The sequence below is a fragment of the Canis lupus genome, chromosome 8 (genome assembly GCF_011100685.1).
Source record: "Canis lupus familiaris isolate Mischka breed German Shepherd chromosome 8, alternate assembly UU_Cfam_GSD_1.0, whole genome shotgun sequence".
Classification (NCBI taxonomy): domain Eukaryota; kingdom Metazoa; phylum Chordata; class Mammalia; order Carnivora; family Canidae; genus Canis; species Canis lupus.
Genome location: NC_049229.1, coordinates 3,918,372 through 3,928,707, shown reverse-complemented (window position 1 = coordinate 3,928,707; position 10,336 = coordinate 3,918,372). Strand labels below are relative to the sequence as shown.

Genomic DNA, 10,336 nt, shown 5'->3' with positions numbered 1-10,336 from the left:
CAGCAGCCCCAGAATGGGTCTTTCCCCCTCCCTCCTCCAGCAGCATCTCCCCCTCCTTAACTCTCACCCCTGCACCTCTTTCTTTGTATTCCTCTCGCCCTCTCCCGGTCTCGCCTGCATCTCTCCTCCCCCGCCTGGCTTCGGCCTCCCCCAGCCTCCCCATCTTCAGCTCAGTCTCCTCCCTCTGGCTCTGCTCCCCTCCCCTCTCCCCCCCCCACCCTCGGTCTCACCCCACTCCCTGCTGGCATCCCAGAGTTTCTTTCCACCCTGGGGGTCTCTGCGCCTCTCATTCTCCTCTCTACCTGCCTCCTCCCTCTCCTTAGGTTTAGCGGGCACCCATCTTTTCCAGCCTGGGCACCCCCCCCCCAACTGCTAACATCGCCACTGTGTCTTTTTCCTCTCCTCCTCTCCCCACCCTCTCCTCTTCTCTCTTCTCCCTGCCCCTTTAAATCTGCCTGGCCCAGCCTCCCCCGTGATGCTGGGATGGAGCAAACATTGATTTGTGCTGGGATGGAATCGGAATTTTGATTTTTTTTTTCTCTCCCAACCATAAGAAGGAAAAAAATAATAAAAAACACCCCCTTTTGATAGCCCCCTCTCCCCATCCAGTTCCCAGCTCCTCTTCCCTATCTCCATCCAAGACAGATTTTTCCCCCTCCACTATTCTCATTCCCTCCCCACTACCTCGCCCCTCACCCCCACTGCCTGCTCCTCCAGCTGGGGAGAGAGGGGACTCTCTCTTGCGGCTCCCCCACCTTCGCTCTCTGGGTAGGAGCAGTCTCTCCGGAAGGGGAGGGGGCTTTGGCTTGTCGGGACGAGGTGGGAGTGGAGGTATCCTGCCATGGATGCTGTGCCTGGGAGGCAGCCTGAGCCCCAGCCCACATGGTGAGTAACCTGCCCCCTCCCTTCCGCCTGTCTGCCCATCCCCACCCTCGCCTTTTCCCTGCGGAGCCTCCTCCATCGCCATCCTTTCCCCCACCAAACCCACTGCCCACCTTGCTCCGAACCTCCCCTACATTTTCAACCCCCGTCCCTTGCCTGGGAAGCCACGGAACAGGGGCAGAAGGCTTCTGACAGCAGCCAGAGGAGCGGGTGGCCTACGACTCTGCCCAGCCCCCTCTTAGGGACCACCACCACCACCACCCCACCTCGCCAGCTACTGCCATCTGCGCTCGACTTTTTGGGGTTCTAGGCTGGAGAAGGGGGGACTACCGCTGGGGGTTGGGGCCCCAGGTCCTGGGAGGGGCCCTCTACAGGGAGGGACGGGTGGGGGAGCCCCCATGCCTCCAAAGCTTAGGAGCTGCTGGAAGACGCTGTCAAAGGGTGGGGGGTTGGGGGGCGGTGCTGATGCCCCAGAGCCACTGGGCCAGGGAGCGGCGGGCAAAGAGGAGGGGCCTCGCTCGCCACTTCCCCCCTCTTTCTCCGCAGCCACTCAGGATGAGGGTCCGGCCCTGCCTGCCCGCGCTGGGGCCCCCCCGCCCGGCCCCGGTCTAACTGCCCCCGCCCCCAGGCCTCGCCCGGCTTGCAGGCCCCCAGCCGGCTCTCCAGCCCCAGGATGCGCTGAGCCGCCGGGGGGCTGAGGCCGCGCCAACTACATGCATGTCCCCCGGGGGCAAGTTCGACTTTGACGACGGGGGCTGCTACGTGGGGGGCTGGGAGGCGGGGCGGGCACATGGCTACGGCGTGTGCACCGGGCCCGGCGCCCAGGGCGAGTACAGCGGCTGCTGGGCGCACGGCTTCGAGTCACTGGGCGTCTTCACGGGGCCCGGCGGACACAGCTACCAGGGCCACTGGCAGCAGGGCAAGCGCGAAGGGCTGGGCGTGGAGCGCAAGAGCCGCTGGACGTACCGCGGCGAGTGGCTGGGCGGGCTGAAGGGGCGCAGCGGCGTGTGGGAGAGCGTGTCGGGCCTGCGCTACGCCGGGCTCTGGAAGGACGGCTTCCAGGACGGCTACGGCACCGAGACCTACTCCGACGGAGGTGCGGGGCCCGGCCCACTACTGTCTGTCTGCTCGTCCGCGTGCGCCTCCCCGTCCGCCTGTCCCGCGCACGCCTTCCCCACCATCTGCCTCCTGCCCCGGCGTTCTCCCGCCCGCCCTCCCAGCCATATGCGCCCCCCACCCCCGCGCGCATCGTGACGCCCTCTCCTCGCTCCGCACACGCCTTCCTCAGCTGTCTGGCCCTTGCCTGCTTCTCCCTCTCCCGGGGCTGCAGTCTGCTTGCCCTCACCCCCTCCCTGTCTGCCTGACCCTCGCCCACCCCCACCTGCCGGTCCCGCACCTGCCCTCTCCCTCCACCCGCCTGTCCCTAACACCTCCGGTCTGCCTGTCCTCTCACAGTCCTGTCTGCTTGTCACATGACTATCTTAAACACCCCGTCGAGCCTGTCCCGCACACCCTCTGGACTATCTGCCCTCCACACACCCCCAGCCTGCCTGTCCCTCCCCCTTGCCCTTATCTACCTGCACGCCCCAAATCCAAAGATCTCCTGCTGTCCGTCTTCACTCTGCTCTTGCACACCTTCTGACCCAGCCTGGCCCGTCCCAGCTCCTCGTGCTTGTCCTCGATCTCCACGCGGACTGTCCCCACCTCTCCCTCCCGACACGTAGGCCTCCAGGGGCGCTGGGGGCCTGGGGTGCAGGAAGCAGCGGCTCCTGACCCTTTCTCCCCGTCCTACCCCGCCCGCAGGCACCTACCAGGGCCAGTGGCAGGCCGGGAAGCGCCACGGCTACGGGGTGCGCCAGAGTGTGCCCTACCATCAGGCGGCGCTGCTGCGCTCGCCCCGCCGCACCTCCCTGGACTCAGGCCACAGCGACCCCCCGACACCGCCCCCGCCCCTGCCCCTGCCGGGCGACGAGGGAGGCAGCCCGGCCTCGGGCTCCCGGGGCGGCTTCGTGCTGGCCGGGCCGGGGGACGCCGACGGCGCGTCCTCCCGAAAGCGCACCCCCGCGGCCGGCGGGTTTTTCCGCCGCTCGCTGCTGCTCAGCGGGCTCCGGGCGGGCGGGCGCCGCAGCTCCTTGGGCAGCAAGCGGGGCTCCCTGCGCAGCGAGGTGAGCAGCGAGGTGGGCAGCACAGGACCCCCGGGCTCCGAGGCCAGCGGGCCCCCGGCCCCGGCTCCGCCCGCCCTCATCGAGGGCTCTGCCACCGAGGTGTATGCGGGCGAATGGCGCGCCGACCGGCGCAGCGGCTTCGGCGTGAGCCAGCGCTCCAACGGGCTGCGCTATGAGGGCGAGTGGCTGGGCAACCGGCGGCACGGCTACGGACGCACCACCCGCCCGGACGGCTCCCGCGAGGAGGGCAAGTACAAGCGCAACCGGCTGGTGCACGGGGGCCGCGTGCGCAGCCTCCTGCCTCTGGCCCTTCGCCGGGGCAAAGTCAAGGAGAAGGTGGACAGGGCTGTCGAAGGCGCCCGTCGAGCCGTGAGCGCTGCCCGCCAGCGCCAGGAGATCGCCGCTGCCAGGTGGGCATCCGCTGCAGAGGCCAGAGCTGGGCTAAGTGGAGAAGGTACCCTGGGGACAGTTGGGGGCGGGGGCGGGGGCGGGGAGGTAATGCCCTTTGAAAGGAGGGCCAGGACCCAAGGCCTAGGGCCAGGTGGGGGAAGAGCAGGCCTAGGGCCAAGCAGTTGTAGCCCTGGGTATTTGGAGTGTTTATATCTGAGGCCACAGGTGGATGTGGGTGTAACTGTGGGTGGCTGGGTATTTGAGGGAAGCCGTGTTAGACTATAAGTGTGTCTTAGTGTCTTTTGTGGGGATGTGTGTCATTGTTGTGTGTGGGAGTAGCAAGGAGTGCTGGCTTGTGCATGCTCAGAAACCTCTTGGAACTCAGACATGTCCTCAGTGTTCCTCCTGCAGCTGGAAGCAGCAGCCCTGGGCAGAGGGACAGGGAATGTGCATTCCTAGCCACATCCCGGCCTGCCCACAGACTGATGTTATTTCAGCCTTGGGCTTTGGGGAGATCTAGTTTGTACAGCTGACCTAGCCACATGAAAGATAGTTCCTCTCAGCTTTGCCTCCTCTGCCTCCCTTTACCCAACTGATAAAGATTTGAGGGGAAGAGGCTTGCCTATAAATGAAATTTTCTCTCCCTAAATCAGATTACATGATTATCTTATGATCCATGCGTTATCTTATTATCTAAAGCAGCACTGTGCAGTAGGAATATAATGTAAGCCAAATATTTGATTTTTAAATCTTCTAGTAGCCCTGTGAAAAAAATAAAAAGTAACAGATAAATGATATTATTACATTTTTTAAAAGTAAGTTCTAGGCCTAACATGGGGCTTGAACTCAAGCAACCCCAAGATCAAGAGTCATATGCTCCACTGAGTGAGCTAGCCAGGTGCCCCATAAATAGTATATTTTTATTTAAACCGATATATCCAAAATGTGATCATTTCAACCTATAATCAACATAAAATTACTAATGAGGGACTTTACATTCCCTTTTTTTTTTTTTTACTAAGTGTCTTGAAATCTAGTATATATTTATGTTTATAGCGCATCATTTCAAATCAGACTAGTCACATTCTAAGTACTGGATTAGATAGCACAGACCTAAAGGAAGCCATTTGTAATGAGGTTCACAGACCTCTGATTTATACAACTCAGAAGTGTGAATTTTTATGTATTGGATATTCTTTAAAGGGGAGGGTATGGTTGAAGGATTTGTTTAAATTTGAGCCTGTTTCAAAGGATCAGAGGCCAAGATATGTCCAAATATGCTCCAGTGAGTGTGTATAAGGGGTGCCCAAGATGTGTATGTAGAAACAGGTCATACCCAAAGTAGATGCCTGACCCAGAGATGTCTATCTGTAGCTACATCTCAATGTCTAGGCCGTTAGAGTCCAGGGCCTTAAGCCAGGGAAGGGGGAGAGCAGGGCACCAGGGAGCACTTTAGCCTAGATGAGAAACAGGCATGGACAGGAAAAACTGATCTCTGTAGCTGAAAGATCTGTCAGTGGGAGGAGGCTGGTTGGTCTCCCCAGCAACAGGCCTGGCAAATCTGATTGGTTGCCAGCTGCCATGGAAACAGCAGAGCCTCAGCAGCAGGTGCCTCTGCCAGGTAGCCTGTGCCTGGCCTAATGACTGGATCTACTGAATAGGACTTGCTCATCTACACCCTCCAAACAAAAACACAGCCCCTTGTCAGTGTTAAAGCTTTTCGGCCTGCCGACAGAACTCCATGCAACCCGAGACTGTGATCATCCTCCCCTGCCCTAAACCCTGAGACCAGCTTAGTTTCAGGGCAGGGTTAGTCATATAGAATCTGACAGCCAAAAGAGAGAAGAACAGGGTTATCTGAGGTCCCTCCAAACAGGTTCTAAAAGTCCTTGACCCAGCAGGTTTGAGGGGAAGAAGCTGGCCATATCTCCTGAGGGACATAGAAAGGGGGTAGGCTTAAGACTACAGTGAACCCCACCACCCTTCTTCCTACCCTGGTACCCAGACTGCCTTCCCAAGCCACATAAAACAAACCCGGGGCCAGCAGCAGAGGCTTGATCTATTTAAGTATGTCTGATTACCTCTACTTCTGCCCCTTTGTACCCCACCTTCAGTCAGGATTACAGAACTCACTGAATGATCACGGGGCATCTGCAGTTAACAGCAGAGGGTGGAAAGGAAGGGAAACTGAGGAAGCATCTGACACCAAAGGGAGAACTGGGAAACCACCATGGGGAAAGGCTGCCCATACCCAGGAAGCAGGGCACAAGGGGAGGGACACGTGGCAGGGAAGATAACTAAGAGCTTATTCAGAAGGTATAATCGCGATGGTGAGAAATGCATGGTGGCTGGGAGAGGGAGTAGGAAGAGCAAAAGGTGGGGACCTATGCTTACCCCAATTCCAGAGCTCAGAAAGGATACGATGGATCAGGGAGGCAGGGGCAGTGACCTAGGGATGAGCACAGTATGGTAATAGAAGCAGCTAAAGAAAAGCAGCCTGTGAAATTGCCACATTAGGAAATCTGCAGAGGGGGATCCCTGGGTGGCTCAGTGGTTTGGCGCCTGCCTTTGGCCCAGGGCATGATCCTGGTGTCCCAGGGATCAGGATCACGCCCTACGTCAGTCAGGCTCCCTGCATGGAGCCTGCTTCTTCCTCTGCCTGGGTCTCTGCCTCTCTCTCTCTCTCTCTCATGAATAAATAAATAAAATCTTAAAAAAAAAAAAAGGAAATCTGCAGGTGAGAGGAAGGGTTACGTTAGGAGGGTTAGCAGTGCTAAGGGAAAAGGAGGTGAAGGCTCTAGCCATGGGGAGCAGGTGGCCCAGAACAAGGGGCAGGGAGGGGGAAGCTGCTGGGATGAACTAAGCATGTGCAACCATCTGTGGTTGTACTAAAGGTGCAATATCCGAGGTGTACTAAGAGCATAAGGTCTCAGATGTCCCTGGGAAGGGAGCAGGATGGGACTGGTATAACAGGGTTGAAGGCGGCTGGTGGTGTGGCTGGAAGAAGGGAAGTGTTACTATAGGACATGATGGTGGCAGGTGTGAGAGGAACAGGAGAGTGTGATGAGAGCAGGCACAGACTCCAGGTCTAGGAGTGGGAATCAGAGGCCAGCTGCCCTGGCTGGCCAGGGAGGGGGGCAGCTGGCAGTGTGTGAGCAAGACTGAGGACTCCAGAGGTGAACTCAGATCCAGAGACCATGATGTAATGGGGACACAGGCCAGGGGGCGGGAGCATCTGAGCAGACCTGCTAAGTCCCTGTCCCTGGAACCCGACAGGGCGGCAGATGCCCTCCTAAAGGCAGTGGCAGCCAGCAGTGTCGCTGAGAAGGCTGTGGAGGCAGCTCGAATGGCCAAACTGATAGCCCAGGACCTGCAACCCATGTTAGAGGCCCCAGGTGAGGCGTGGGCAGCCCGGGGAGCTGGAGGGGCTCAAGTGTGGGGAAAGGGAAGGAAGTCCCTGCAGAGGACTGGGGTGGGAAAAGCCAAGGTATGAAGCTCTAAGGGGATGAGGGTGGGAGCCACACCCAGTTGTTTGGGGAGTGGAACTGGGAATTTATAAAACAGGGTAATAAGGACTAGGGGTCTGCGGTCTGGTTCCAAGAGGCTAGGGTGGCAACATCCTGGGAGGTGCCCAGACAGGATAAAGCTCTAGTTTTTGCTGCCCCAGGCCAGTTAGGCCCCTCTGATTCTTAGCTATCCCTGCCACAGGCCGCAGACCCAGGCAGGACTCAGAAGGTTCTGACACAGAGCCCTTGGATGAGGACAGCCCTGGGGTATACGAGAATGGACTGACCCCCTCAGAGGGCTCCCCTGAACTGCCCAGCAGTCCTGCCTCCTCCCGCCAACCCTGGCGACCCCCTGCCCGCCGGAGCCCACTGCCTCCTGGAGGGGACCGGGGTCCCTTCTCCAGCCCCAAAGCTTGGCCTGAGGAGTGGGGGGGGCCCAGTGAACAGGCAGAGGAACTAGCTGGCTATGAGGCTGAGGACGAGGCTGGGATGCAGGGGCCAGGGCCCAGAGACGGTTCCCCACTCCTCGGAGGCTGCAGCGACAGCTCTGGAAGTCTTCGAGAGGAGGAAGGGGAGGACGAAGAGCCCTTGCCCCAGCTGAGAGCCCCAGGGGGCTCGGAGCTTGAGCCCATGGCCACACCGGTCCTGAAGGGCCCATCCCTGAGGGGTCCTGAGGCCAGGTGCCTGACGGAAGAGGTTGAGGAGCCTGCTGCAACTGAGAGGCCTGCCCAGCCGGTGAGCTGCCCTCCGTCCCCGCGTTGTGGCCCCTTTCCACCTCAAAGCCTTGCCTCTCATCCTGTCCAGACCTCTCTCTGATTCCTTCAGGGGCTCTGATTTGGACTCAGCTTCCTTTCTGCCTGCCCGTTCTTGGACTATATCCCACCTTAAAAAAAAAAAAAAAAAAAGAGGGAACTTGTGAGCTGCAAGCAGCCTTATAAACCATCTCCAGCTCCTTCATTTGACAGATGGGGGAACTGAGGCCCAGAGCACTTATAGTAATTTGCCCAAGGTTACCAGTAAGGAACGGTAGAGCCAAAACATCTTTCTCTGTTCTCTTTCCATATCATTTCCAGCTCCTGGCTTCCTACTCCACCCCCACCCCCACCTCCACACTTTCTCTCTTTGGTGCCCAGAAATAAAAAAGGAAAAGCTTGTTCCCTCCCTACCCTGGCTCTCCCTCCCTCTCCTGGGAAGAAGGGAAATGGGAAAGGAGGCAGAAAACTGGGAGGGGTGGAGTTTCCCAGAACCCTCTACTCTGATTGGACGTCAGGTCTCCTCCGGTTTCCTAGCAACCACATCCTCACCCCTTCATCCCTCTCTGCTTTACCGCAGTAAGAGGGCTGCTGCCAACGTCTGCTACTAAGGCCAGGCACCTTCTGCCTGGGCCACGTGACTTGCCAGTGAGATGGGAGTTGGGGGGGGAGGGGTTGAAGGGCTGTTCCTGACTGAGGGAGCCAGAGGGAAGGAGGGGCCCTGCCTGGGAGGAGACAGGTGTTTTTGCGATCCAGAACAAAGGTTGGAGATGCCCCTGGCTCTGACCTTACCCTCAGTTTGCCGCTTCTGCCAAGGCAGAAGGTGGGATCTGTCGCTGGACATAGTTGTCAGGGGCTGAGACCGCCTTTCTCCCTATCTCTCTAGGGAGCTGCCAACCCGCTGGTGGTGGGAGCCGTGGCCCTCCTGGACCTCAGCCTGGCGTTCCTGTTCTCCCAGCTCCTCACCTGAGGCTCCTGCCCAGCCAAGTTCTGGCTTTGGTTGCTGCCTCTTCACTTCTTTGACCTGCCTTTTTCTCCTTTCCTCCTCCTGGTTGTTTTTTTTCCTTTCTTTCTCTTCTCCCTTCCCTTTCTTCCTTGTCCCCCTTTGATTTTGTCTTTTGCTTTTTCTTTCCAGCTCTCCTTTCAGACTCTCTCATTTACTCTGGATCTGTCTCTGTCTTCCTCACTCCCTTCCCACCCCACCCCACCCCCACCTCTCTCTCTAGATTGTTTACATATGAAGGGCTTTTCTTGCTCAGAGTTGCTCTCTTCTCTGAGACACACAAATCTAAGTCAGACCATTGCCCCATGTCTTCCCCGCCTTTTCTTTAGACCTGAACTTTGATGAGGGTGGGGTGTTTGGGGTCCTGAGGAGTCTTCTGGAAGCTGAGTAGAAAGGAAGAAGAAAACAGAGAAGGGATGACTGTATACTGGGCAAGGCACTGGCTGAGCTGCTGTGGCTCCCTGACCCAAGGGGCCTGGTGTCCCTGTGTGGCCCTAGTGAAAGAGGCAGAGGAGGAGCGGCCTCCATCTCTGACCTTGGAGGAGCCTATCTCAGCTCTAAGCATTGAGCTAGGTTCTTGCCTAACTCCATCCTTCCCTGAAGGAGATAAGGGAGATGAAAAGTAGAATGACTCCCTAGGATCTCCCTCTTCCTTTCCTCAACGGCCAGCCCCTCGTCCGACCCTCTGGGGTGGCATGCCTTGTCAAGAGCAATGTGTAAAGGAAAGAAAATGTCCAATGCTGTCACGTCTACCCATTGACCTCTCCCACCCTCCTCTGTCCCCCTAATAGTTTATTTGATTGGTCTGGACTCACTTGTGGCCTTTGATTAGATTTCTAAGGGGCCTGAAGAAGACATTTCTACTGCAGAGGGTTAAAGGCACTTGAGCTAGGACCCCACTCCCCAGCTCTGGCAGTTGTGGCGTGGGGGTGGGGGGGGAGGCATTTCCAGGGAACACAACCAGCCTAGATAACAGGAACTCACAGAGCAGCAGAAGCTGTGACGAGTTTAGTAGTTTCTAAGTGGGTTATATCCCTTCCCCCTCACATCAGAATCTTGTGAAATGGGAAAACAACAGAAAGAGGGATCAAAGGAAGCCAATCTCTCACACACTTTCCAGGCAGGGCAGAGGTGGGAGTCAAACCAGGGTGAGAGGTGGGTGGAGAGCCCTGTTTGAGGTTGTGGCTGATCCCTGTTAATAGCTTTCCCTTGGGGGCAGGAAGCCCTAGGAAGAGGGGGACCCCTCTGTAGGGTCCCCAGGGGATCTTTCCTCCCTCCCCTGCATGAGGCAGATGCGAGCTGCCTGCCAACCCCCTCCCTCAAGGAATGGCCTTGCCTGGGAATGCCCACCACATATACCCTCTTCTTTTTTTCTAGTCAAACTCTGTTTACTCCTTGGCCTGCCTCCCTTCCTTCCCTCTAAACCTTTACTTCTGATTTCTATTTCATGGAATTTGGGATTGAAGTTAAACTACAACAGTGCCGCCAACACCAAGTCTTGCAGGAAAAAAAAATACAAAGAAATTTAACAAAAAAAAATATATTAATAAAAAAGTTCAAAAAAGGGGGGGGATTGTCATCTCCTTTGGGGTGCGATGGCTTCAAATCCAAACTCTCTGAGGGCCTCTGGGTGGTGAG

At 57.6% G+C, this 10,336-nt stretch overlaps 1 protein-coding gene across 2 annotated transcripts; it reads left to right on the top strand.

The window, feature by feature from the left end:
* The first annotated feature begins 219 nt into the window (after positions 1 to 219).
* On the top strand, positions 220 to 10,266 carry JPH4 (junctophilin 4). Of its 2 annotated transcripts, XM_038544241.1 has the most exons (6): positions 220 to 885; positions 1,429 to 1,978; positions 2,686 to 3,457; positions 6,714 to 6,832; positions 7,146 to 7,678; positions 8,582 to 10,266. In XM_038544241.1, exons 2-6 carry the CDS (start codon positions 1,600 to 1,602, stop codon positions 8,663 to 8,665), a joined length of 1,887 nt encoding a protein of 628 aa, XP_038400169.1. In that variant the 5' UTR covers positions 220 to 885; positions 1,429 to 1,599; the 3' UTR covers positions 8,666 to 10,266. The 2 variants fall into 2 exon arrangements, 1 of the variants encoding a protein (XP_038400169.1); XR_005363055.1 differs by lacking the exon at positions 8,582 to 10,266 and having other exon boundaries at positions 2,686 to 3,501; positions 7,146 to 7,283.
* Positions 10,267 to 10,336: the final 70 nt, after the last annotated feature.

Excerpts from the sequence above, each read along its gene's own strand:
- JPH4 (XM_038544241.1), top strand. The coding sequence starts at position 1,600 with ATGTCCCCCGGGGGCAAGTTCGACTTTGACGACGGGGGCTGCTACGTG. Across the intron at positions 1,979-2,685 it reads CGAGACCTACTCCGACGGAG|GCACCTACCAGGGCCAGTGG; the intron begins GTGCGGGGCCCG and ends CCCCGCCCGCAG. Across the intron at positions 6,833-7,145 it reads ACCCATGTTAGAGGCCCCAG|GCCGCAGACCCAGGCAGGAC; the intron begins GTGAGGCGTGGG and ends TCCCTGCCACAG.